This window comes from Chiloscyllium punctatum, chromosome 7 (assembly GCF_047496795.1).
Source record: "Chiloscyllium punctatum isolate Juve2018m chromosome 7, sChiPun1.3, whole genome shotgun sequence".
NCBI classification, from domain to species: Eukaryota; Metazoa; Chordata; class Chondrichthyes; order Orectolobiformes; family Hemiscylliidae; genus Chiloscyllium; species Chiloscyllium punctatum.
The window spans coordinates 123,226,336-123,253,998 of record NC_092745.1 but is presented as its reverse complement, the minus strand read 5'-3'; the positions used below and the strand labels follow the sequence as shown (position 1 = coordinate 123,253,998).

General features: G+C 44.9%; 1 protein-coding gene across 2 annotated transcripts in view; it reads right to left on the bottom strand.

Annotated features, from left to right (window-relative positions):
* The window catches only part of miga1 (mitoguardin 1), a 125,913-nt gene that overhangs the window by 46,165 nt on the left and 52,085 nt on the right, over positions 1-27,663 (bottom strand). For both annotated transcript variants that reach the window (XM_072574766.1, XM_072574767.1), the window contains exon 8: positions 7,823-7,920. In XM_072574766.1, the coding sequence (XP_072430867.1) occupies positions 7,823-7,920 (98 nt within the window). The remainder of the gene's footprint in view (positions 1-7,822; positions 7,921-27,663) is intronic.

The following is a 27,663-nucleotide window of genomic DNA, read 5'->3' as shown; positions in this document are numbered from 1 at the left end:
TTGACTTTTGGTTATATTAGGTACAGTTAGGCTACCTTAAAATTCCAACTAACTGGACAACGCAAACCACTGCTTATTGGAAGTTGCCAGATGAGGCAGTGACAGAGGAGAATGAAAATTTTAATGTGGCTCAGACCTTTGGCATAATGAAGTTCAAGGTATGTTTCATTGTATTTAATGGCTGTGTAAATATGGCAAACCAAAAGGTAAAGTCAGAGTCCTACCAGACCATTAGACTACCCTCACATTAGAGCAAACACTTTGGGTGGTGGTTTAACCTGAGGGTCACTATGCCTCAGGTGAGGGGGAGAGACTGGGAATGAGAATCTTTTATGATAACCTCAGCCAGTGCAGAAAGTGAACTCACTCTAATAACATTACATCGTATCGCAAACCAGCCATCCAAGCCAACTGACCTGACCTATCTAACGTAGGAGTGAGCTTAATTACTGTTGGAAAAAAAATGACTTGTTTCTGAGTTTCTCCATCTTGCACAAGTTTCAACAACTGTTTGGTGAGTTAACTTTGGCCCTAAACAGTGGGTGGGGGGGGTTTCATTTACATGAAAAATGATAAAATCAAAAGAAACAGAGATTGTAGGATTGCTGGTTAGTGAAGGGCTTGATTGTTACCAGAAAATAAAGGAAGGAACAGAATGTGTTAATGTCAGATTGTACTAAGGAAGCCTAAAATTGCAGGGCAACTCAATAACTGAACAAACATAAAGGCTTTGTATCTTATTGAATTAAGCATTCAGAATGAATTATTTTTGATCAGCTGGGTCAATGGACTGAAGAGTGACAGATGGAGTTTAATTCGGATAAATGCGAGGTATCGCATTATGGTAAAACAAGCAAGTTTAAGACTTATGCAGTTAAAATTAGAACCTTGGGTGGTGTTGTACAACAGAAAATCCTTGCATTTCAGGTACATAATTCTTTGAAGTTTGCATAACATAGAGATAGGGTGGTGAAGAAGGCATTTAGCATGCTTGCCTTCATTGCTCAGATCTTTGAGTATCAGAGTTGGGATGTTACACTGAGGTTATACAGGATAGATGTTAGTGAGGCTGCTTCCGGAATACAGTGTCCAGTTCTGGTTGCTCTGTCATAGAAAGGGTATTATTAAGCCGGAGAGGGTTCAGAAACAATTTACCAGGATGTTGCCAGGGACGGAGGGCTTGAGTTATAATGAGAGGCTGGGACTTTTTTCACTGGAGCACAGGTCATTGTGGGGTGAATTTATAGAGGTTTATAAAATCATAACATGTATAGATAAGATGAATGGCAAGTGTCTTTTCCATAGGTAGGTGTTTCAAGGCTCGGGGGCAAATTTTAAGGTGAGAGGAGATAGATTTAAAGACAACATGAGGGACAATTCCTTTTTACACAGAGAATAGTTCGTGTGTGAAATGAATGTCCAGAGGAAGTGGTGAATGCAGGTACAGTTATGACCTTTAAAAGACATTTAAATAAATACATGAATACAAAATGGTTGGAGGGATATGTGCCAAGTGCAGGCAGGTGGGACGAGTTTAGTTTGGGATTGTGGTCGGCATGGACTGGTTGGACTGCTTCCATGTATGACTCCATGACTCTACAAGTGAGATAAACTGATAGTGCAAATTGAGATAAATCAAAGTCACAAGGACTTTGAATGACTTAAAGGGAGGGTTGGGGGAGAAGGCTCAGCAGAGGTTATTAAAGTTTCCAGAACCAAGTAATAGGGCAGACAGTGTGGAAGAGGTCAGAAATCTATCTACAGGCTCAGCAGATAAGGGGATGGCTATGAGAAGGGGGTGGGTAGCAGTCAATGTTTAGCAAAGAGATTGTAGATGGAATGTAATGTGGGAAAGTGTGAGATTGTGCACTTTGGTTAGAAGAACCGAGGCATAAACTATTTTCTAAATAAGGAAAGGTTTCAGAAATCTGATGCACAGAGGGACTTAGGATTAGATCAGGATGCTTTTAAGGGTTAACGTGCACGCTCAGTTGGCAGTCTGGAAGGCAAATGCAGTGTTAGCATTTATTTCCAGAATACATGAGCAGGGATGTGGTATTGAGGCTGTATAAAGCTTAGGTTCAACCATTTTTGGAATAGGGTGGGCCCCATATCTAAGGAAAGAGTGGCTGGCCTTGGAGGAGGTCCAAAAGAAGTTGACAAGAATGATCCCGGGATGAAGGACTTGAAGATTCTGGATGAGGGGGAAATCTGATTGAAACTTATAGAATACTGAAAGGCCTGGATAGAATGAATGTGGAGAAGATGCTTCCACTAGTCAGAGAGACTAGGACCCAAGGGCACAGCCTCAGAGTGAAGGGATGACCCTTCAGAACTGAGGTGAGGAGGAATTTCTTCTGCAAGAGGATGGTGAATCCCTAGGACGCATGGCCTCCACTGCCCTCTGTGGCAAAGTGTTTGAGTGTTTTTAAGACATTGACAGGTTCTTGATTAGCAAAGGGATCAAGGGTTACAGGGGGAAGGCAGGAGAATGGAGGTTAGGAAACATATCAGCCATGATCGAATGGTGGAGCAGACTCAATGGGCCAAATGGCCTAATTCTGCTCCTAGTCTTGTGGCTGAGCTGTTGTCATGGAGAAAGCAACAGAGAGGTATAGGAATACATTCAAATATTGCATATTAGAACAAAAAGTCTGAGTACTTGGCAAACCTATGTCCTTGTTGGGATTGCACGGTGGCCTCACAGCATCAGGGACCTGGGTTTGATTCCAGCCTCAGGTGACTCTCTGTATGGAGTTTGCACATTCTCTGCATATCTGCGTGGGTTTCCTCCCACAGTCCAAAGGTGTGCAGGTTTGGTGAATTGCCCTTGCTAATTTCCCCATAGTGTTCACGGGTGTGTAAGTTAGGTGCATTAGTTGGTGGTAAATGTACAGAGCTAGGGTGGGGAATGGTTCTGGGTGGGTTACTCTTCGGAGGGTCAGTGTGAACTTGTTGGGCCAAATGACCTGTTTTCACACTGTAGGAATTCTATGGTTCTCTGTACTTTTCAGCATCATTTGCTCCTGTCATACATGTTCTTGTGATTGCTTGCAATTTGGCACTCTTCTGCTTGTCCTAATATGTGCAAGATGAAAAATAATGTGTCTCTTTTCAGAGGCGTCTAGACTTTCAAGTAGTAAAGGTAAAGGAGTAATGATGGATGGAGGTGGGGTCCAGGGAGAGAGGGAGAGGGAAAGAGACAGAAAGAGAACAGCAGGTGGGCAGGCAAAGAGATGGATTATAGGGAGCCAGGGAGAAAGAAACAGTGGTAATAGGAACCACTAGTGGGTGAAAATGGCTTGGTTGTGATGAAAGCAAACCATGTGATGACAGGGCCTGGTATGTTGGTGTGGGGAAGGACATGGGAGAAGGCACTCAAGCTTAAAAGTTATTGAACTCGAGATTAAGTCCAGAAGGTTACAGTGACTGCAAACAGAAAATGTGGTGTTGTTCTTCCAGCTTGTGTTGAGCTTCACTGGAGTAGTGCAGCAAGCCTCAGATCGGGATGTTGGCCAGAACAGGGTGGCATGTCAAAATGGCAGGCAACTTGAAGCTCAGGGTCATTTTTGCAGACTGAACATAGGTGTTCTGCAAAGCAGACTCCCTGGCGTAGAGAAGAGCACATTGTGAGCAGCGAGTATAGTAGACAAGATTGATTGAAGTGCAAGCATTGCACTGCTTCACATGCAAGCTGTGTCTGGGGTGTCAGATAGGAGGAGGGAGGAAATAAACGGGAAGGGGAGTGGACCAGGGTGTCCCAGAGGGAATGGTCCTTATGAAAGGCTGACAAAGGGAGGGGAGGAGAATTGTGTCTGGTGGTGGCATCTCACCAGAGGTGGCAGAAATGGCGGCTTTTGACCCTTTTGGATGTGGAGGCTGGTGGGATATAGGTGAGGATGAGGAGACCCTATCGGTGTCCTGGAAGGGAAGGTAGGGGGTGAGGGCTGAAGTGCGGCACATTTGTCTGACATGCTGAGGGCTCTGTTAACCACACTGATGTTTAATCCCCTGTTGAGGAATAAGATGGATATTTCTGAGACCCCCCCGCAGAAGGTAGCATTATCAGAAGAGAGCCGATCGAAATGGAGAAACTGGGAGACTGGGGTTAAGGGCCACTTAACCCAGAACAGTAACCCTGCTTTCTCTCCAATAATGCTGAGTTTTACCATCAATTTCTGTATTTGTTTCAGATTCCAGTGCCTGTAGGTCTTTGCTTTTGGGACTGGCACCGTTCTCTGCATGCAAGAGGAATCCTCCAGAAGGCTGTGTTGCGTGCTCGATGGCAGATATCAGGATATCTGCTCAGGGAAGGTGTAGGATCCAGTCATCATAGTCTATATAGGTACCAAAGACATTGGCAGGATGAGGAAAGAGGTTCTCCATGTTCAATATGAGGTTTCAGGCAAGTTAATAATCCATAGATTATTACCTGGTCCATGTGAAAATTGGCAAAGGGAAAATAAGATTAGACTGACTCAGGGACAGAGGCAGGAGAAAGGGGTTCTGGTTCATGAGGCGCCAGTAATGGGGAAATTGGGGCTGTACTATTGGGATGATTTCCATCTTTTTCATTCGTTCATGGGATGTGGCCAGTATTATCTACCAGGCCCGCTGTCAAGGAAAGGTGCCAGCGTTCTCAAAGATCCATCCAACCCTGGAAATGTTTTTCTACAACCTCTACCATCAAGGGGCAGTACAGAAGCCTAAACACATGCACCAGCCAGTTTCGAAACAGTTTCTCCCCAACTGTTGTTAGAATACTGAATGGACTCACAAATTCTTAACATTCGCCCGTACCTGTGTCTTTGTTTTTGCCTGTTTACCTATTATTTACTTATCTATGCTACTTAACTCTGTGATCTGCCTGTATTGCTCGAAAGAAAAAGCTTTTCACTTTGCCTCAGTACACATGACAATAAATTCAATTCAAATTCAAATTTATTGCCCATCTCTAATTGCCCAGGGGCAGTTAAGCGTCAACCACATTGCTGTGGGTCTCAAGTCATATGTAGGCCAGACCAGATAAGGATGGCAGATTTCCTTCCCTAACATGGTTAGCACTGCTGCCTCACAGCACCAGGGAACTGGGTGACTGTGTATTTGCAGCTTGCACCTTCTCCCCCTGTCTGCGTGGGTTTCCTCCAGGTGCTCTGGATTCCTCCCACAGTCCAAAGATGTGCAGGCTAGGTGGATTGGCCATGCTAAATTGCTCATAGTATCCAGGGATATGCAGGCTGGGTGGATTAGCCATGGGAAATGGGGAGTTACAGGGAGAGGCTGGAGGGCTGAGTCTGGGTGGTTTGCTCTTCGGAGGGCTGGTGCAGATGTGAAGGGCTGAATGGCCTCTATCTGCACTGTAAGGATTGTATGATTAAAGGACAATAGTGAACCAGTTGTTTTGTTTTATGACAATTGAGAGCGGTGACCATTAGGGCCACTGTTTGAGGAGCCCCATTATAAGGGAAGTAGAGAGATTTTTAACTTATATTTTTGGGCATGGAACCAAATTTGGGAAAATATGGTAAACTAAAGAGTAGAGGCAAGGTAAGAGACAAGATATAAATACAAGAAATCACAACAGATTTTAACAGAAAAGGATAGAAAGTACAAAGTTAACAATAAATAAACAGATAAGGCTTGGGATTACAGAAGTAATGAAAGGACCAACCTTAAGGCTCTGTATCTGATTGCACATGGCATTCCAAACAAAATGGATGAACAGATAGCACAAATCAAAATAAACAAGTATAATCTGACAGCCATTACAGAGACATGGCTGGAGGATGAAGAAGATTGGGACTTGAATATTGAAGGGCACTTGACATTTAGGAAGGATTGGCAGCTAGGAAAAGATAGAGTGGAGGTCCTATTAATTAATGCTATCTTAGCACAACAGCGGGCGATGTCTAAATTTCAAGAAATAAAGTAAAAGCATCTTGGGTAGAGATGAGAAATGCTGAAGATAGGAAGTCACTTGTAGGAGAGGTGCACTGGTCCCCTCAAAGTAACCACATGGTAAGATAGAGTCAGTGAGATGTACAGCATGGTTGGAGAACATTAGAAGATATAATAAGCTTCTTAGAAAGATATGGTAATGATCATGAAGGCTTTTAACCTACATATAGAGTAGGAAATCAAATAGGCAGAGGTAGCTTGAATGAGGAGTTTATAGAATATTTTCAGGTTAGTTTCTGAGCCAAACAGAAGGCAGGCTATACTGGATATAGTATCTTGCAATGAGAAAGATTTAATTACTGATTTTATGGCAAATAAATGTGACCATCAACAGACTGAATTTTATATTCAGTTTGAGGGAGAGAAGAATGGGGCTAAGACTAGGCCTTTTAAGCTTTTAAAGGGCAATTATGAAGGATGCAATTAGACCTAGCTAAAGTGAATTAGCAAATTAGGTTACCAGGTAGGTCAACAGAGATACAACAGCAGACATTTAATGGGATATTTCAGAATATACAGAATAGTTACATTTCAAAAAGAAAGAAAAATTCCAAGGGAGAACCCATTATCCAAGGTCAAACAAACAAGTTAAAATCACAACAAACTTAAAGAAAAAGCCTATAATTGCACGAAGATGGGCGACAGGTCAAAAGACTGGACACTATACTGGATAGTAAATAATAACTTAGAAGAGGGAAAAATTAAAGCCTGTGTGAAAAGTAGAAAAATATAAAAACAAGCAGTGTTTCTAAACATTAAGAAAAGTTAACAAAGCAAGCATTAGTCCTACAGAAAGTCATTTTCCATTCTTAATTCCTCAAACACAAAGATTTATGGATGAAATGAACAAGTATTTTTCATCAGGTTTCACTGGAGAGGTTACAAGAAACATCCCAGTAGTAGCTGCAAATATGGAAAGTGAAGGGAGGCACAGAGAGACACAGGGAGACACACAGAAACACAGAGTGACACAGGGAGAGACAGAGAGAGGCAGAGAGACTGAGAGACATAGGGAGACACAGGAAGACAAACAGAAACACAGTGACACAGGGAGAGACAGAGAGAGACACAGGGAGCAGAGAGAGAGAGAGAGACATAGGGAGACACACAGAAACACAGAGTGACACAGGGAGAGACAGAGAGACAGAAGGAGGCAGAGAGACTGAGAGACATAGGGAGACACAGGAAGACAAACAGAAACACAGTGACACAGGGAGAGACAGAGAGAGACACAGGGAGCAGAGACAGAGAGACATAGGGAGACACACAGGGACACAAAGTGACACAGGGAGAGACAGAGAGACAGAGGGAGGCACAGGGATGCAGAGAGAGAGAGAGACATGGGGAGACACAGGGAGATAAACAGAAACATAAAGTGACACAGGGAGAGACAGAGAGACAAAGGGAGGCACAGGGAGCAGAGAGGGAGAGACAGGGAGACAGACGGAGGCACAGGAAGACACACAGGAACATAGAGTGACACACAGGGAGACACAGGGAGACAGAGAGAGGCAGAGAGCGACACAACAGGGAGATAGAGGGAGAGACACATAGAGATAGAGGGAGAGACAGAGAGAGAGAGAGAGAGAGAGAGAGACACACAGGGAGATAGAGGGAGAGACACAGGGAGATAGAGGGAGAGACACAGGGAGAGAGAGACAGGGACACAGAGGGAGACAGACAGAGAGACACAGGGAGACACAGGGAGATAGAGAGAGAGACACAGAGAGATAGAGATAGAGACACACACTGGGAGACACTAAGGGAAACATCGAGGGACACTCAGGGACCTTCTTTTAATGTTGGGAGATAAAGTCAGTCAAATTGTAGAGAGTGGTGCTGCATGCATTCGGAACGTACTCACTTCAGCTGCTGAGACAAAAGAGTCTGTCGATGCGATGCTGGTGGTGTCTCTCAGACAGAAGTCTTCGGTGTCTCTGACTGTGATGTCAGTTTCCCTGTCTGTATAAACAGGAACAATCAGATTGGATCTGAGCATTTACACAAGCGAGCTGCAGTGATGCAGACTCTTCAGTTTACTTTATTGATCAGGATATGAATGTCACTGACAGGTCCAGTGTTTATTATCCATCCCCAGTCGCCCTGGAGAAAGTGGTGATGAGCTGCCTGCTTGAACCACTGTAATCCATTTGTTACATTTATGGCCATTCAACCTTTGAACTTGTCCTAGGAGAAAGTGAGGTCTGCAGATGCTGGAGATTAGAGTCTAGGGTGTGTTGCTGGAAAAGCACAGCAAGTCAGGTAGCATTCAAGGAGCAGGAAAATCAATGTTTCGGGCCGGAGCCCCTCATCAGGAATTCCTGCTCCTTGGATGCTGCCTGACCTGCTGTGCTTTTCCAGCAACACACTTTTGAACTTGCCCTGCCAATCAATTAATTCATGGCTGATCTGCTTCCCTAAACTTGTGTTAATGTCAAGACTTCAACATCAAATAAAGACCAGGCAATGTAAAGTTGTCTACTCAAATTGGACCTTGAATATCGCTGCACCATGTCAAACCAGTCACCCTACCCAGTCAAATATTCTTTATCAGCCAAAGGACCGTAAGATCGTAAGAAATAGGAACAGGAATAGGCCATTTGGCTCATCAGATTCTGGATTAGTGGTGCTGGAAGAGCACAGCAGTTCAGGCAGCATCCATTTGGCTCCTAATAGGCCATTCAATAGGATCATGGCTCAATCCAATTTCCTGCCCTTTCCCCATTACTCTTCATTCCCTGACTGGTCAAGCATCTATCTATGTCTGCCCCCTCTCACAAGGAGATCCAAAGACTCATAACCCTTTGAGAGAAGAAATTTCTCCTCATCTCTGTCTTAAATTGACATCCCTAAGAGACCATGGCCTTTAGTCCTAGATTCTCCCATGAGGGGAAACATCCTCTCAGCATTTGTCCTGTCAATGCCATTAAGAATGTCAAATGTTTCGACAAGATCACCTTTCATTCTTCTACATTCAAATGAGTGGAGTCCTAAGCTGTTTAACCTTTGATCATAAGACAATACTTCCATCCCAAGGATCATCCTAGTGAATCGTCTCTGAACTGCCTCCAATGAAATGACATTTTTCCTTAAATAATGGGACCAAAACTGCTCACAGTGCTCCAGATGTGGTCTCACCAGCATCTTGTACAATTGCAGTAAGACTTCCCTACTCTATACTCCAACCCCCTTGAAATAAGGGCCCAACATTCCTTTAAGAGAAAATGAGGAATGCAGATGCTGGAGAGTCGAAAAACGTGGCGCTGGAAAAGGCACAGCAAGTCAGGCAGCATCTGAGGAGCAGGAGAGTCAACATTTCGGGCATAAACCCTTCCTTCCTACTTACCTGCTGCTCCAGTGTGCTAGCTTTCTGTGTTTCGTGCACAAGTCTCCCCAACTCCCTTTGCATTGCAGCTTTTTCTTCAGTTGCAAGATTGTTATAACTAATAAATAAAAGATTTCATCGATTCAAAACTGTCTGCATGATGTTTTCTACCTAACAAATGTTCACACAGAGATTTATCCATCATGATTGGAGACTCCAGGCCAATCAAAGTACAGATTGTTTCCCAGAGGAGTCTGAATAGCGAATTGGTAAATGTGAGGCGCACAGTTGAGAGAAGGTTCAATCAAAGAAATTATGGTGGTTGAAATGGATTTCAAAGGGCAATACTTAACTCGCCTTTGAACCAACTGAGCAATCCTTCCAGTCAAATCAAACTGCCAATGCACATAAACCAGATGGGGGCAATAACTTCTAGCCTTCATCCCAAGAAATAAATAGGTTGTAAACTAGTCTTATGTGATATTGTCAGAGGCTGGGATGCAGTGAGCTTGTACCCTTTTCAATAAGAGAAAGGAAGACTTGTATTATTCATTGGTATTTACAGAATATACGCAGGACAGGGGTCTCATAAAAACCCATAAAATTCTGAGAGGATTAGACGGGGTCGATGCTGGAAAGATATTCATTCCCATTAACCGGGGAGATCAGCAGCAGGGGTCATAGTCCAAAGATATAGGGGAGCCATTTCGGGCTGAGATGAGGAGAAATTTCTGAGGAAGGGCCACTGGACCCGAAACGTTAACTCTGCTTTCTCTCCACAGGTGCTGCCAGTCCTGCTGAGTTTCTGGTTTTGTTTCTGATCTCCAGCATCTGCAATTCTTTCGGTTGTTTCTGTTTCGAAATTTCTTCACCCAGAGAGTGACAGGAAACTGCAGAGGTCAAAACACTGAATGTTTTCAAGAAGGAGTCAGATTTCATTCTTACTTCTAAAGAAATCAAAGGGCATGGGGTGACAGTGGGGACAGTTGGATGATCAGTCATGACCATATTGAATGATGGAGCAGGCTTGAAGGGCTGAATGGTTAATTTTCGATATTTTCCTACTTCCTATGTTTCTATATTTACATAGCACCTTCCAGTTTACATGCCATGAGGTCATTTTGTTTTTAAGTGTAGTCACCAGTGAAATGCAGCAGCTAATCATTACGCTCGACTATATCCTACACTAACAATATCACAACAACCATATAATCTATTATTTGTGACATTAATAAAGGGATAAATATTGGCCAGATCACTGTGGGAAAACTACCCAACCATGATTCTTCTTTGAGCTAATACCTGGGGTGGCACAGTGGCTCAGTGGTTAGCACTGCTGCCTCACAGCACCAAGACACCAGGTTCAATTCCAGCCTCAGGTGACTGTCTGTGTGGAGTTTGCACATTCTCCCTGTGTCTGCGTGGGTTTCCTCTGGGTGCTCCGGTTTCCTCCCACAGTCCAAAGATGTGCAGGTCAGGTGGATTGGCCATGCTAAATTGCCCCTAGTGTTAGGTGCATTAGTCAGAGGGAAATGGGTCTGGGTGTGTATTCTTCGGAGGGTCAGTGTGGGCTTGTTGGGCCGAAGGGTCTGTTTCTACACTGTAGGTAAGCAAACTGTTAACATTTTATTTGAAAGGCACCAATCTCCAAAACCCCTGGACCTGCATGGGAACCCAGAACCATGTGAGAACAGTGAGCTACCATTCTAACCACAGCCATCAGATAAAACATTCAAAATTAGAGGATTTAAAAAAAGATGATTAATCAAAATCATCACAGCTCGAGAGCAATTGCAGGAAAAATCAAATACTGCAGAGGCCGGAAAATCTGCAATGAAAGCAGAAAATGCTGGAAATGCTCAGCAGGATGCGACATTATCCGTGGAAACAAAAATCGACGTTTCGGGCAAAAGCCCTTCATCAGGAGTAAGGCCTTTATTCCTGATAAAGGGCTTTTGCCCGAAACGTCGATTTTGAAGCTACTTGGATGCTGCCTGAACTGCTGTGCTCTTCCAGCACCACTAATCCAGAATCTGGTTTCCAGCATCTGCAGTCATTGTTTTTACCATTATCTATGGAAAGCAGGACAGAGTTAGTGGGAGGATGATCTGAGTTTTCTGGGTGTCTCAGACCCACATTGACTCCTTGGAAGAATACCGCACTGGCTCTTGGAAGGAACATTAATGTTGACTTGGATGGTACGGCAGCTTAGCAGGTAGCAGGGACCCAGGTTCGATTCCACTCTTGGGTGACTGTGTGGAGTTTGTACATTCACTCTGTGTCTGCATGGGTTTCCTTTGGGTACTACGGTTTCCCCCCACAGTCCAGAGATATGCAGATTGAGCATATTGGCCATGTTAAATTGCCTCACGGATGTGCAGGTTAGGTGGATTAGTCATAGGAAATGCAGGGCTACAGGCATAGGGTAGGGGGTTGAGACGAGGTGGGATGCTCTTCAGAGGGTCAGTGCAGACTCAATGGGCTGAATGGCCTCTTTCCGCACTGGCGGGACAACACCAGACATTTCACCGAATCCTCCAGGTCTCTGACTTTTCATCAGAACAGGGGAAAGATGGAGGTGCAACTGGTTCTGGGCAAGGGACAGAAAGGATGAGGATAAAAGGAACCATCAGTGTTTGGGTGAAAGACAAGACACATTAAATGACAGAAGTGCTATTCTCCCAGGGTCACTGGGAAAATGGGCAAGAAATTAAGAGACAATGTTGTGCCTAGAGCAGGTGTGCTGCTGCCTGAAAGCAAAAATAAGAGCGAAGCCAAGACAAGCAAAGAAATGGAAACAAGGGATTCAGAGGCTGAGGGATGACCTTATAGAAGTTTATAAAATCAGGAGGGGCATGGATAGGGTAAATAGACATTTCCGCAGGGTAGGGTTGTCCAGAACTAGAGGGGATAGTTCTAGGGTGAGAGGGGAAAGATTTAAAAGAGACCTAAGGAGGAACCTTTTTTATGCCGAGGGTGGTGCGTGTATGGAATGAGAAGTGGTGGAGGCTGGTACAATTGTACATCTGGATGGGTACATGAATAGGAAGGGTTTAAAGGGATATAGGCCAAGTGCTGGCAAGTGGGACAAGATTAATTTAGGATATCTGGTCAGCATCGACAAGTTGGACTGAAGGGTCTGTTTCCGTGCTGTACATCTCTATGACTCTATGAGGTTATGCTCCATTTTGTGAAGCTGCTGTAAGGGATGGTCCAATTGCACCTCTACCGTGCACTGCCCCTTTAGACTTTGGAGCCAGCACTACCTGCTCACACTCCTGGAAGTTAAAAGGACCCTCACACCGAGTGAAGGAAGCCTCAGTTAAACTGTAACTTTCACTGCGCAGGTCACTTGAATGCGTTTCACAACATCAGGGAGGCAGGATTAAATCATATCGGTGATGCATTTACATTATATCCAAGTGGACAATAAAGCACATCACTTGGCTGCCTGCTGCTACAGTGGGCAGCTGTCCAGTTCTGCTACCACTGACTTCACCACTCACGGGCCTGTCAGTGGCAATCCGATACCTGGCCTCCTGCTAAGTTGTGTCATCTTGAACTGCTCCAGTGGGCTCCAGCTCTTGGACTCAGACGCTCATCGGTTCAAGTCTCACTTTGGGCCTTGGCAGAATAATCTCAGCCAACAAGCCAACACAGTGCTGAAGGAGTGCTGCATTGTCAGTGGTGCTAACCTTTCAATGGGTGTTAAATCAAGGGCCCATCTGACCTCTCATCTGGACACAGATGATACAGTAGCATTATTGTGGAGGACAGCATTGTTATTCCCCACAGGGCAAAAGTGCAGACTGCAGATGCTGGAAACTAGAGTTTAGATCAGAGTGGTGCTGGAAAAGCATAGCAGGTCAGGCAGCATCCGAGGAGCAGGACAATCAGTGTTTTCCTTCATGCAAGATGAAGCACTTTTGCCTGAAACGTTGATTTTCCTGCTCCCCCTGCCTGACCTGCTGTGCTTTTCCAGCACCACTCTGATCTAAACTCTGTTATTCCCCACAGCCTGGTCTATTTATATCCCTCAATGAACATAAGGCAGATTTTTATTTTTTTCTTCATTCCTTCATGTGTGTTACTGACTAGGCCAGCATTTATTTCTCATCCCTTACCGCCCTTGAGAAGGTGTTGGTGAACCCCCTGCAGTTATGATGGATAGTGACACCCACAAGGCTCTTAGAGAGGGAGCAACATTGAACTGTCTCAGTCTCAATCTCAGCCCCATATCTACCTGTCACTCAGACTCGAGCGGAATTTTGTAATGATCCCCCATTTAATGGTGGAGCTTGAACATGAGTTGTCGTCTTTGGGCTTCATTCGGTGTTGAAACGGCAGCCGAATGATCAGTGAGTAGAAATAGACGTCAATTGTATCCCTTGGCAAAATTTGCCATTCTTCAGCAGTTACATCAACTCCAAGACCAGCTGCAGTTGGACCCTCTCCCACTTCCCAAAATGCAAATTGTGGCAAATTCTTCAGCAATCTCACTAGCACGTAAAAAAAATTAATGTCTCATCAACATTTTTCCATTCGACACATCTTTGCAATGACTCAAAGGTTAAGTAGGAATATATCCAACCAGAGTTTATATTTACAATATAAAGACAGCTTGCCATTCATTAGCAGCTTTGAAAATCCCAGGCTGTTCTGAAGCATCATAGAGGGAAGTACAGACCTTGTCCCAATGTAGGATGCATGGCATCTAAATTGAGCAAGCTCCCACAAATAGCAATGTGACAATGACCATATAATGATCACGTTCTTTCAGTCACTTTGTTGAGGAACAACTATTGGGCAGGCTTAAACTCAACAAAATTATGAGGGGCATGGGTAGGATAAATAGACAAAGTCTTTTCCCTGGGGTGGGGGAGTCCAGAATTAGAGGGCATATGTTTAGGGTGAGAAGGGAAAGATATAAAAGAGACCTAAGGGGCAACTTTTTCACGCAGAGGGTGGTACGTGTATGGAATGAGCTGCCAGATGATGTGGTGGAGGCTGGTACAACTGCAACATTTAAAGGCATTTGAATGGGTATATGAATAGGAAGGGTTTGGAGGGATATGAACCAGGTGCTGGCAGGTGGGACTAGATTGGGTTGGGATATCTGGTCAGCATGGACGAGTTAGACCGAAGGGTCTGTTTCTGTGCTGTACATCTCTATGACTCTAAAAGGGCACACTGATGAACATTAACACTGTCACATGTCCATAGGAACAATGAGATGTTTTGTTTTGCGGGCAGTACAGAGCTGAAAATGTATTGCTGGAAAAGCGCAGCAGGTCAGGCAGCATCCAAGGAGCAGGAGAATCGACGTTTTGGGCATGAGCCCTTCTTCAGGAATGAGTAAAGTGTGTCCAGCAGGCTAAAATAAAAGGTAGGGAGGAGGGACTTGGGGGAGGGGCATTGGAAATGCGATAGGTGGAAGGAGGTTAAGGTGAGGGTGATAGGCCGGAGTGGGGGTGGGGGCGGAGAGGTCAGGAAGAAGATGGCAGGTTAGGAAGGCGGTGCTGAGTTCGAGGGATTTGACTGAGACAAGGTGGGGGGAGGGGAAATGAGGAAACTGGAGAAATCTGAGTTCATCCCTTGTGGTTGGAGGGTTCCTAGGCGGAAGATGAGGCGTTCTTCCTCCAACCGTCGTGTTGCTATGGTCTGGCGATGGAGGAGTCCAAGGACCTGCATGTCCATGGTGGAGTGGGAGGAGGAGTTGAAGTGTTGAGCCACGGGGTGGTTGGGTTGGTTGGTCCGGGTGTCTCAGAGTTGTTCTCTGAAATGTTCCGCAAGTAGGTGGCCTGTCTCCCCAGTATAGAGGAGGCCACATCGGGTGCAGCGGATGCAGTAAATGATGTGTGTGGAGGTGCAGGTGAATTTGTGGCGGATATGGAAGGATCCTTTGGGGCCTTGGAGGGAAGTAAGGGGGGAGGTGTGGGCGCAAGTTTTGCATTTCTTGCGGTTGCAGGGGAAGGTGCCGGGAGTTGAGGTTGGGTTGGTGGGGGGTGTGGACCTGACGAGGGAGTCACGGAGAGAGTGGTCCTTTAGGAACGCTGATAAGGGAGGGGAGGGAAATATATCCCTGGTGGTGGGGTCCGTTTGGAGGTGGCGGAAATGACGGCGGATGATACGCTGTATATGGAGGTTGGTGGGGTGCTAGGTGAGGACCAGTGGGGTTCTGTCCTGGTGGCGGTTGGAGGGGCGGGGCTCAAGGGTGGAGGAGCGGGAAGTGGAGGAGATGCGGTGGAGGGCATCGTCGATCACGTCTGGGGGGGGACAGACCCTACCAAGTGCATTAGGGTAATAGAACTGAGAGAGGAATACAATGGTACGTATGTGGAAGAAGGTGCACAAAAAGCAAGATTAAAAGCAAGACGCAAGTTTTGCATTTCGGATTACAATGAGGTTAGTAATGTTCATTGCTTTATGGAATTAGTTAGTTGGCAATTTCCAGACTCTGCATGTGTCCAGTTAAACATGAAAATCTGGAAACTCCTAACCATTATCTCTGCTCCTCCTCAAACTATGCCATTACATGTCCTTGCTGACAAGATTGGATATTCAAATGTGTAATTATTAAAACACAACCTCTATTGGACTAACTGTTTAATTTTACAAGAAGTGTGGCGTTTCAGTCTGTCACAGAAGTAAAAGCAGAAGCAAGCATTTGTAGGCAGATTGCCTGGGGGAACTGAAGGCCTAGTGGTATTATTGCTAGACTACTAATCCAGAGAGGTAAAAACAATGACTGCAGATGCTGAAAACCAAATACTGGATTAGTGGTGCTGGAAGAGCACAGCAGTTCAGGCAGCATCCAACGAGCAGCGAAATCAACGTTTCGGGCAAAAGCCCTTCATCAGGAATAAAGGCAGTGACCCTGAAGCGTGGGCTCACTGCCTTTATTCCTGATGAAGGGCTTTTGCCCGAAACGTTGATTTCGCTGCTCGTTGGATGCTGCCTGAACTGCTGTGCTCTTCCAGCACCACTAATCCAGTACTAATCCAGAGAGCACTGGGGATCCAAGTTTGACCATAAGACATAGGAGTAGAAATAAGGCCATTCAGCCCATCAAGTCCACTCCGCCATTCAATCATGGCTGATGGACCTCATTATGGCAGATGGTGGAATTTGAATTCAGTTACAAAAAAAAATCTGGAATTAAGAGTCTAATGATGTCCATGAAATCATTGTCGATTGTCATGAAAATCCATCTGGTTCACTAAATCCTTTAGCGAACCAAACTGCCACCCCTACCCGGCTTGGCCTAATGTGATTCCAGACCCACAGCAATGTGGTTGATTCTTAACTGCCCTCTGGGCAATTAGGGACAGGCAGTAAATGCTGGCCATCTAGCAGCATCCATGTCCTATGGTTGCATTTTTAAAAAAATTATGGAAATCTGCAGTACAAATAGGGTTGTGATAACTGGTGATTTCAATTCCCCTCAAGTAGACTGGGGACAAAGGTAGAGTGTGGAGCACAGAAGGGGAGAAGTTCCTCTCATGTGTCCAGGAAAATGTTGTGGAACAGTGCAGTTCCAGTCTGACCAGGGAGGGAACTGTGCTGGACCTGGTGCCAGGAAATGAAGAGAACATCAGAGTGGGTGAATACTTGAGGAATAGCGATCATAATGCAATAAGGTTCAATATTAAGTTTGAAAAAGATAAAAATCAGTCAATGATTAAGATCCCAGACTGGAAAAGGGCTGATTTTCGGTGCCCAAAAGTTAAACTGGAGCAGGTTGTTTGGAAATTTGGTAAATAAAGCAGTGGATGAAAATGAGAGAATTTCAAACAAGAGATGGAGTATAAGCTAGGTACATACCCATGAGAAATATAGAACATAGAACAGAGAAAAATACAACGCAGTACAGGCCCTTTGGCCCTCGATGTTGCGCCGATCCAAGCCCACCTAACCTACACTAGCCCACTATCCTCCGTATGCCTATCCAATGCCCATTTAAATGCCCATAAAGAGGGAGAGTCCACCACTGCTACTGGCAGGGCATTCCATGAACTCACGACTCGCTGAGTAAAGAATCTACCCCTAACATCTGTCCTATACCTACCACCCCTTAATTTAAAGCTATGCCCCCTCGTAATAGCTGACTCCATACGTGGAAAAAGATTCTCATGGTCAACCCTATCTAAACCCCTAATCATCTTGTACACCTCTATCAAGTCACCCCTAAACCTTCTTTTCTCCAATGAAAACAGCCTCAAGTGCCTCAGCCTTTCCTCATATGATCTTCCTACCATACCAGGCAACATCCTGGTAAACCTCTTCTGCACCCGTTCCAGTGCCTCCACGTCCTTCCTATAGCATGACGACCAAAACTGCACACAATATATACGGGTACCCAAAGCTAGAGTGCCCTGGATGGCAAAGGACACTGAGGAGTAAATAAGGAAGTAGAAAAGGAGGCAATGATGCATGTTTGATTATTAATAGGAACAGAAATCAAGCAGAATATCTTAAATGCAGGAGAGAGGCTAAGACTGGAAGAGGGAAGGTTAAGAGGAAGTATGAGGAAAGATAGCATATGATACTAAAACAAACAGTAAACTGTCCTTCAAACATATTAACAACAAAATGTTAGCAAAGGATAGAGTGGGGCCCATAGGGAATAAGCAGGGTAAACTGCTCAATAAACCAAAGGGTGTGGCAGTTGTACTAAATGAATAATTTGTTTCTGATTTTACCAAGTTAGAAAATGGTGACAATGGCCCAGTTAAAAATGTGGGTGTTGGGCAACTGGGCAGGATAGTGAGAGATAAAGAAAAGGTGCTCAAAAGGCTGGCAGCACTCCAGGTAGAGATGTTTCCAGGCCCGGATGGGATACATCCTAGATTGCTGAGAGGGGGAAGGCTGTAATTTACAGAACCATTGACAGAAATTTTCCAGACCTCTCAGAGCACAGGATTAATCCCAGGGCAGTGGAGGATTGCACATGTGACACCACTGTTTAAGAAAGGGACAAAGGATAATCCAGGAAACTACCCTCCTGTCAGCTTGACATCAATAGAGGGAAAACTGACGAGACCATAATATGGGATAAGGTACATATACACTCAGAGAAAAAGAAGATAATATTTGACAGTCAACACGGCTTTGTCATGGGCAGGTTCTTTTTTAGATTACTTACAGTATGGAAACAGGCCCTTCAGCCCAATTTAAATCTACTTTCATACTTCCTGGTTTAAAGCCCATGAATACCTCCACTTGAATATCGATACATTGGGATGCACTGACATCAGCTGGCCACAAGATAACGTCTACAGAGGTCACCCTGCACAATGATGGATCACCTGCTGGGGTCATGCACAAAATTTAATCTCCTGAGTCGTAGAGATCATCTCCATTTTGAGACACTGTTACAACCTCCTGCCATAGCAGCACCCACGTTTCCCAACAGGACAGACATCACAATGAGCCTTCCTCTGAACCGGAGGCAGCTTAAGTGGCCACCATCTGGAAGATTGTGACCAATGTCCCACCAGGGCCGCATCCGGATACCTGACCTGGAATTGAGTCTGACATCAGGATCACGGCCTCACCAGAATCGTAATTGCCGTCCCCTCTATACCAATTCAGCTCTGATGAAGAGTCATCTAGACTCGAAACATTAGCTTGCTCTCTCTCCATGGATGCTGCCTGATCCACCGTGATCTCCAGCGTTTGTTGCTTCCAGTACAGATTCCAGCAGCTGCAGTAATTTGCTCCTACAGAAGAATTCAGCCTTGCCTCTAGACTCAGAGATGTACAGCATGGAAACAAACTTAATTTAGGATATCTGGCCAGCATGGATAAATTGGACTGAAGGGTTTGTTTCCATGCTGTACATCTCTGAGTCTAGAGGCAAGGCTGAATTCTTCAGTCCAATTTATCCATGCTGGCCAGATATCCTAAATTAATCCAGTCCCATTTCCCAGCACTTGGCCCATATCCCTCTAAACCCTTCCTATTCATGTACCCATCCAGATGTCTTTTAAATATTACAATTGTACCAGCCTCCACCACTTCCTCTGGCAGCTCATTCCATATATGTACCATCCTTTGAGAGAAAACGTCCCTTAGGTCCCTTTTAAATCATTCCCCTCTCACCCTAAACCTATGCCCTCTCATTCTGGACCTTGTCTTTTAACCCTATCCATGCCCCTCATAATTTTATTAACCTCTATAAGGTCCGACGCTCCAGGGAAAATAGCTCCAGCCTATTCAGACTCTCCCTATAGTTCAAACCCTCTAACCCTGGCAAAACCCTGCCAACATCTTCAATCTCACTTGTTGAAGAGTCACTCTGTTGTTTACACTGTCCTACAGTTTCACAGTTACTGGTTACAGCAACAGCAAACGGAGGGAGAGAATAAAGAACTGTCTTCAGACTTGAGTTACTTTGCTGCACATACAGACAGACAGACTCTGCTTCTTCCAGTCTGGAAACCTTCCTCCCTTGTGTCATTCACACACACCAGCTGTTCAGCTGCCCATGATCCAATCAGAGAGCTGTCACCAGGGTGATAACCCCTGACATGTACAAGCGGCTGCAACTGTACAAACCAATCAGCAGTCTGTTGCCAGCCAAATCTGATACTGCCCTGAATTGCTCGGTGCCATGCTGTCTTATCTCACACAGCCCCGCTGCATGCAAGGCAGCAGTGTAACACAACTCACTGTGAGTTTCAGTAATCTATTATTTGAAGAACAGCAATTTCTTCACCAGCCCATTTACCATTCCAGTCCACAATCAAACGTACATAAAAACAAAAGCCTTTTTTTTGCAGTGATATCCAAAGAATTGTTTCTCAGTAAGAATGAAGAAAGGAAAAATATGGCAATAAAATAAAGATCTATCATCAAATTTATCCAGAGTCTGATGACTACACAGAAGATTTTATAAACACAAAATCACAGGCGTGGCAGTCACAGGTTGGCACAGTGCTCTTTGATGAATGGTCTCTAGTCAAGCACTTGTATTTACAAAATGAGATTCTTCATTTTGGACTGGGATTGAAATCAATAAATTGTTGGGCATAAAGAGAATCAAAGTCTTACCAGTGGAAAAGAAAAGAGAGTCAAAGTAAAAGACCAGTCACAACCATGTTGAATGGAGGCTTGAAGATTAGGGGGCTGGGGGTGGGGGGGGATGGTGGGGAGGAATGTGGAGGTTCAGGGTCCATAAGGGGAGGTAGGGCGAAATGGCCTAATCCTGCTCCTAACCTCTGAGATATTTGTGGGGCTTTCAAGCATATTTTGACATGTGGCAACATGAAGCCCGGTAAAAATCCTAAGGCATTTTGTTCCTAATTCAGTTTTTTTTCTGTTGATTTTTAGATAAGATTAGATTCCCTACAGTGTGGAAACAGGCGCTTCGGCCCAACCAGTCGACACCGACCCTCTGAAGAGTAACCCACCCAGACCCATTTCCTTCTGACTAATGCACCTAACATTATGGGCAATTTAGCATGGGCAATTCAGCTGACCTGCATATATTTGGACTGTGGGAGGAAACCAGAGCACCTGGAGGAAACCCACGCAGACACAGGGAGAATGTGCAAACTCCATACAGACAGTCACCCGAGGCTGGAATCAAACCTGGGACCCTGGTGTTGTTCCAATCATCTCCCTTCATATCTTGAAAGTGGAGGTGGGGTCACTCTATTCCCACTTTCCCTACTCCCCTCTCCCCACCCCACAACAAAAAAAGAGAAAATTATTTCCAGCGCGTTTTCAAAAAAAAACTCCTGATCTTTTTATCCACCTTAAGCCAGGATTCACCAAGATGCTGTTCCTATGCATTAACAGCAAAAGGAAGCATTACCCTCAGTTCACTAATAACTGTCCAGAGATCCACTTTTCAAAGTCCCTCTGCTGGGCACCCAGCTCTGGTTACCAAGCGTCTCTGTTTCCCTTCACACCACTTGACAACTTTCAACAGTCTCTATCAGCCACTGCTGCTGCCTGTTTTTGAAAAGAATAACTTTCCCTTTATAGAAAGGCACCAGGCCGAATGCCAAACCAGTATCCGTGCTCATCTGCTCCTGTACACCCCAGCCCCCTCTCTGCCTTGCTATCAAGCAGAGTGTGTCAGCTAATGAATCCAGTGTTATCTATCCATATACAGAGACAGTTATGGTGAAAATATTTCCTTCAGGAAGTCATCTTGACCTTCATTGATGCACCTCTCTTCCAGACGCCAGAATTTTCTGGAACTTTCTTGCAATGAGCTATGTTGCCTTTTATAACAGCATCTTCACCCCTCTCTCAGCAAAGCGGCGAGTGTTTGACCAATTCAATCTGTGTCTTTTATTTCTGACTTCTTCCTGTGGAGGTGCCGGTGTTGGACTGGGGTGGACAAGGTCAGAAGTCACATGACATCAGGTTATAGTCCAACAGGTTTATTTAAATCATAAGCTTTCAGAGTGTAGCCCCTTCGTCAGGCGAAGCAATGCTTGTGATTTCAAATAAACCTGTTGGACAATAACCTGGTGTCATGTGACCTCTGACCTCTGACCTCTTGCTTGGTGAGAGTCCCTCCACATGACAGAATTCCTGCCTGGCCTCCATCACTGTGCCCTCCTGAAAGGGTGGAATGGTCACTCAGTGCTTAGCACTGTTACCTCACAGCACCAGGAACCCGGGTTCAATCCCACTTCTGGGCGACTGTCTATGAGGAGTTTGCAAATTCTCCCTGTGCCTGCGTGGATTTGCTCCAGTTTCCTCCCACAGTCCGAAGATGTGCAGGTTAGGTGGATTGGCCACGCTAAATTGCTCAAATGTTCAGGGATGTGCAGAGTGGGTGGAATAGCCATGGGAAATGCTGGGTTACAAGGATGGGGTGGGTGTGGGTGGGCTGCTCTTCGGAGGGGTGGTGTGGACGCGATAGGTCAAATGGCCTGATTCCATACTGCAGGTTTCTATGATTCTATGAAATCTTCAGCTTTTAAATCCACTGGTTTCATATCCCTTGACCAAAATCATTGACACGGAATTTCTGCTTGTGGCTGCTTGCTGTGTACATATTGGTTACTATATTTCCTACATTGTAACAGTACCTACACTTCAACAGTACTTCAATGATTGTTAAGTGCTTTGAGTTGCCCAGGGTTTGTAAAAGAGACTAGATAAATGTTAGCTCTTTCTTTAATCATCTCTTCCTTGAGTAGTCCCTTCCATATTATGCTGGTTCAAAATTATATTTACTGGCTATGATTCATCCACCTTTCTCATCAAATATTGAAAAGAAAATTATTTTAATCAACCTGTTCAGACATACCTTTGGGGCAGGAGGAACTTGAACCTTGATTTCAGGTCCAAAGTTGAGGGCACTACCACTGTGCCAAATAGCCCTTTAAATGAATCTGAATATTGCTTAATAAATACATTTTGTTAAAGGTTTTCATCTTGCACCCATCAGGACGCTTCAAAAGAATGTAAATTTAAGTGGGGGAGGGGCAACAGTATAAAAGGATATTACTCTTTGGGTCAAAGTTTGAAGGAAGTACTGCTGCCCTATCAGAACAACATGGAAGGAATTACTCACAAGAAAAAAAGGTGATTAAAATGGACTGTCATCCCAAACTTTATACAGCTGATTTTTCCCTTGAATTTGTATTCTTGCAAATTATCCTGATGTGAGCAAAATGAAAAACTTTTACTATATGTGTAGTTGTAAAGCAATACTCAAGTTCAATATTACCAAATAACTATTTGAATATGAAATGTTGACATGATTTTGGTCTTCACCAATCATTGACTCCATTTACACTGCTTGATGCCTCAGAACGACGACCATCATCAAAGACTCTTCCCACACTGGTTATAATCCCATCCGTCAGGCAGAAGATACAAAAGCTTAAACACACGTAGCAACAGGTTCAAGAACAGCTTCTTCCCCGCTGTTATTAGATTTCTGAATGGACCTCTCAAATTGCAAATTTAATGTTGATCTGCTTTTTGTGCACCTTCTTTGCAGCTGTAACTTTGTACTCCTTGCTCTGCTCAATCACCCTCTGATCCCTCTGTCTTTGTATGTTATGATCTGCCTGTATTGCAGGCAAAACAAAACTTTTCACTGTACTTAGGTACATGCAACAATAATAAACCAAATTAAGTCTGGACTCTGGATGTCAGTCTGGTGGTTTCTGGTGGGGGTATAGTGTTGCCACCAGTACTCTTTACTATTCTTTTAAATAAATAATAATGCTTTAGACAGACCCTGATAGCATACTGTAACAAAAAAAAAAATCAAAGCTCAATGGAACCTTACATCGGAAACTTATCAAACTAATTTTGCCAAGTGTGATGATGCAGGACTTGCCTGTGGTACCCAACCCTGTCACAAAAGGCCAATCTTCTTTCTACATGGAATCTGAGGGCCTATTCAGTTATCAGTGATATAGAATAAATCATTGGTGAATCTTAACAGGAGAGCCTTACAGAAACAGACAGTAATTTGAGGTCTCTTTGATACGTGTGAAAGAATCTGGCGCAAATCAAAGCAGAGCATTTGAACGTTCCATGGAGCCCTGGCTAATATTTATCCCTCAACCAACACCCGCACATCACCCAAATAAATCATGTGGACATTGACCCATTTGAGGAACTGTGTGCAAATTGGCTGCCATTTTTCTGGTATTACATTGGTTCAAAAATCATACGCCAGTTTGCAATGTCCACGTCTTACATGAGTCACACAAAAGGTCAGTATACAGACACAGAAAGTAATCAAGGAGGCTAACTAAATGTTGGTCTTTATTAGACATGGATGAAGAAGACAATTAAAAAAGACTTGCTACTTCAACCACATCTTAGATCCTGCATGAAATTTTGGTCACTTAACAGAGGGAGGGACATCCTTGTACTGGAGCAGTTCAGATAACTTAACTTGGCCATTCCTTGGAATGACGGAGATGTCTTTGGAGGCAAGGTTGAGCAGGTTGGGCCCAAATTCATTGGAGTTCAGAAGAATGAGAGGCAATCTTATTGAAACTTTTAACAATTCTGAGGGGCCTTGACAAGGTGGGTGATCCTGAGAAGCTGTTTCCTTTTGTTAGGGGAATCTAGAACTAGAGAGTTACAAAACAGGGATCTTCCATTTAGTTTCCCACTATCAATATCCTGGGGGGGTGACCATTGACCAGACACTGAATAGGACTCATCATACATAAACAGGGGCTGCAAAGGTAGGTCAGAGACGTGGAATATTGCTGTGAGTAACTCACTGCCTGACTCCCCAAAGCCTGTCCACCATCTACAAGGCACAAGTCAGGAGTGTGATGGAATACTCCCCCCACACAAGAAACTTGACACCATCCAGGACAAAGCAGTCCACTTGATTGGCTCCACATCCACAAGCATCCACTCCATCCACCACTGACATTGAGTAGCAGCAATGTGTACCAGCAGAAATTCACAAAACCTTCAAAACCCACAACCACTTCCATCTAGAAGGACAAGGGCAGCAGGTAGACGGGAACACCACCACTTGCAGGTTCCCCTCCAAGCCACTCACCATCCTGACATGGAAATATATCGCTGTTTCTTCACTGTTGCTGGATCAAAATTCTGGAAATCCCTCCTTAAGAGCATCATGGGTCAACTTACACCACGTGGACTGCAATGGTTCAAGAAGGCAGCTCACCACCACCTTCTCAAAGCGCAACTGGGGAGCGGGCAATAAATGCTGACCCAGCCATCATGTCATTAGGTAGTCAAAGGGGTACAGTCCAGGTAGGTGAGGCATTAAGGTACCAAGTGGTGAAAGAGGGTGGTGGATGGTAGTTGAATGGATGAAGGGTGAAGTGGGTGGAGTGGAGGGTTGGATAGCCCAAGTGTATGAGCAGATAGGTTCCTAGGTGAGGGTGTGGGTAGGGTTCTTAGTGAATAAACTAGGGGTTGGATGGGTGAGAAGGTAGAATTAGAACATAGAACATAGAACAATACAGCACAGAACAGGCCCTTCGGCCCACGATGTTGTGCCGAACTTCTATCCTAGATTAAGCACCCATCCATGTATCTATCCAAATGCCGCTTAAAAGGTCGCCAATGGTTCTGACTCTACCACTCCCACGGGCAGCGCATTCCATGCCCCCACCACTCTCTGGGTAAAGAACCCACCCCTGACATCTCCCCTATACCTTCCACCCTTGACTGGTTGTGGCATTAAGTTGTTAGGTATCACAGTCAGTGAGTCGCGGATAGGGGTTGGAATGACTAAGGGAGTAGAGTGGGTCAGAGTGACTCCGTTTGGATCACGGGGCATGGGTTAGCAGGGTAGGTTGTAATTGGGGATGTTTGAACGGAGGTGGTTAGGTCACGGGTATGCCGTAGTGGTGGGGAGAGGCATCTGGGACAATTGGCAAGACTCTGGATGAGGAGAAAGTGAGGACTGCAGATGCTGGAGATCAGAGCTGAAAATGTGTTGCTGGAAAAGCGCAGCAGGTCAGGCAGCATCCAAGGAGCAGGAGAATCGACGTTTCGGGCATAAGCCCTTCTTCAGGAATCCTGAAGAAGGGCTTATGCCCGAAACTTCGATTCTCCTGTTCCTTGGATGCTGCCTGACCTGCTGCGCTTTTCCAGCAACACATTTTCAAGACTCTGGATGAGACCAGCTTTGCTCCCAGTTTACACATCAGTCATGCTGCATTGCCGATAGTTTAATTCAGGTTTTTTGGAGATCCGTTTGAAAAATATTATCAAATACAGCTTCCAGCCTGTAACCTGATGCTCTTGGGGACATAAATGATCCCACAGTGCTAACTCAAAGTGCAGAAAACTTCTCCCCATGACTTAGAGCAATACTGAGATGTGATTATGATCCTGGAATCTTTCAGGACACAAATTGGCCATGGCACTTTTGACAAAGTAACCGCACTCCAAAAGGTTTGGCCATAAAGCATCTTACGGCATCCTGGAAGGGCATGAAGGTGCTACACAAATGCAAGTTTCTCTTTCTTTCTATTGGTGCTCAGTTACAGGTTCCACTAGGATGGGGGAAGGGGAGAGGACAGGGAAAGAGGCGAGGGGAAGCTGACAAGACAGCAGCTGGACTTCTCATCACAGCTCGCCAGCAATAAACCTGAGTCAGAGTCCGGGTCCTTGCACAGCAGGACACATGGGTTCATAACCTTCAACAGGGCCAGCCAAACTCAAACAGCAGGTGACAGGGAGGAATGCCAAACAGGCAGCCAACAGCTAAATTTGGCTCTGTCACCATCCCACCCCCACCCCCTGAACCATCCTCCTCTCCCCACCCCCAATCCATTCCCCTGGATACTCAGCCACAACTGGTGTAACTGCTGCCCCCTAGTGAGCTGTAGCTGCGTTTGCTCTTAATAAACTGAAAAGTATATGGCAAGGACAGTAAGACATACATTCACGTGGCGCCTTCTGCGACCTCAAGGACGTGCTCTTGGTGAATACTTTTGACGCTTGGGTACTGTTGAAAATCTGAGACTCTCTCCTGCAACAAACAACGGAGGCTGGGAGCCAATAAAAATCCTCAAAACGGAGAACGAGACTTTTGTATTATTTAATTTGCAGCATGTGGATATTGCTGCTTGTCCAGCCCATTTATTGCCCATCCCTATTTGCTAGGAAGGCAATTAAGAGTCGACCACATTGGAGTCACATGTAGGCCAGACCAGTTAGGGATGGTAGTCTCCTTCCCTGAAGGGCTTTCATGTGCCAAATGGGTTTTTCCACACCAGTGATTTACAGTCATCATTAGACTCTCAGTTCTAGGTTTTTATTGAATTCAAATCCGACTATCTGCCCCGGTGGGATTTAAACCCAGGTCCCCAGAACTTTACTTAGGTCTCAGGATTAATAGACCAGCGCTAACACCACTAGGCCATCACCTTCCCTATTGAGGGACATGGGGCAGGCACAGGTAAATGGGACGTACCTGGGACAAATCAGCCACAATCCAAGTGAGTGGCTGAAGTAGCTGCATGGTCTGCCTCTGCTCCACGAACAGCCAAATTGCACACAGCAAGATCCCACACAAAGCTACAAATAAATGACCATGTCTTCTGACTTAATGAAAAGTTGTCAACAAATCATACACTTTCCTTTCCTCGCTGCACAGGCACTTTCTGATCTCTAATGGAAGACCAACATTTTCTGTTAACCCTGATTCACAGCCCCTGCAGACTTTGCCTTCATCTCTTTTTGCTGGTGTTAGTTAAGGAATAAACCGGAACTCTAGGCTAAACAGGCACTCGGTTTAGTATCTCACCAGAAAGATGGCACCGTGGAGGCTTTGGAGAGGGTGCAGAAGAGATTTACCAAGGTGCCACCTGGATTGGAGAGCAAGAAGAATTCAGGTTACTTTCTCTGGAGTGGCAGAAGCTGAGGGGAGACTTGATGTAAGTCTA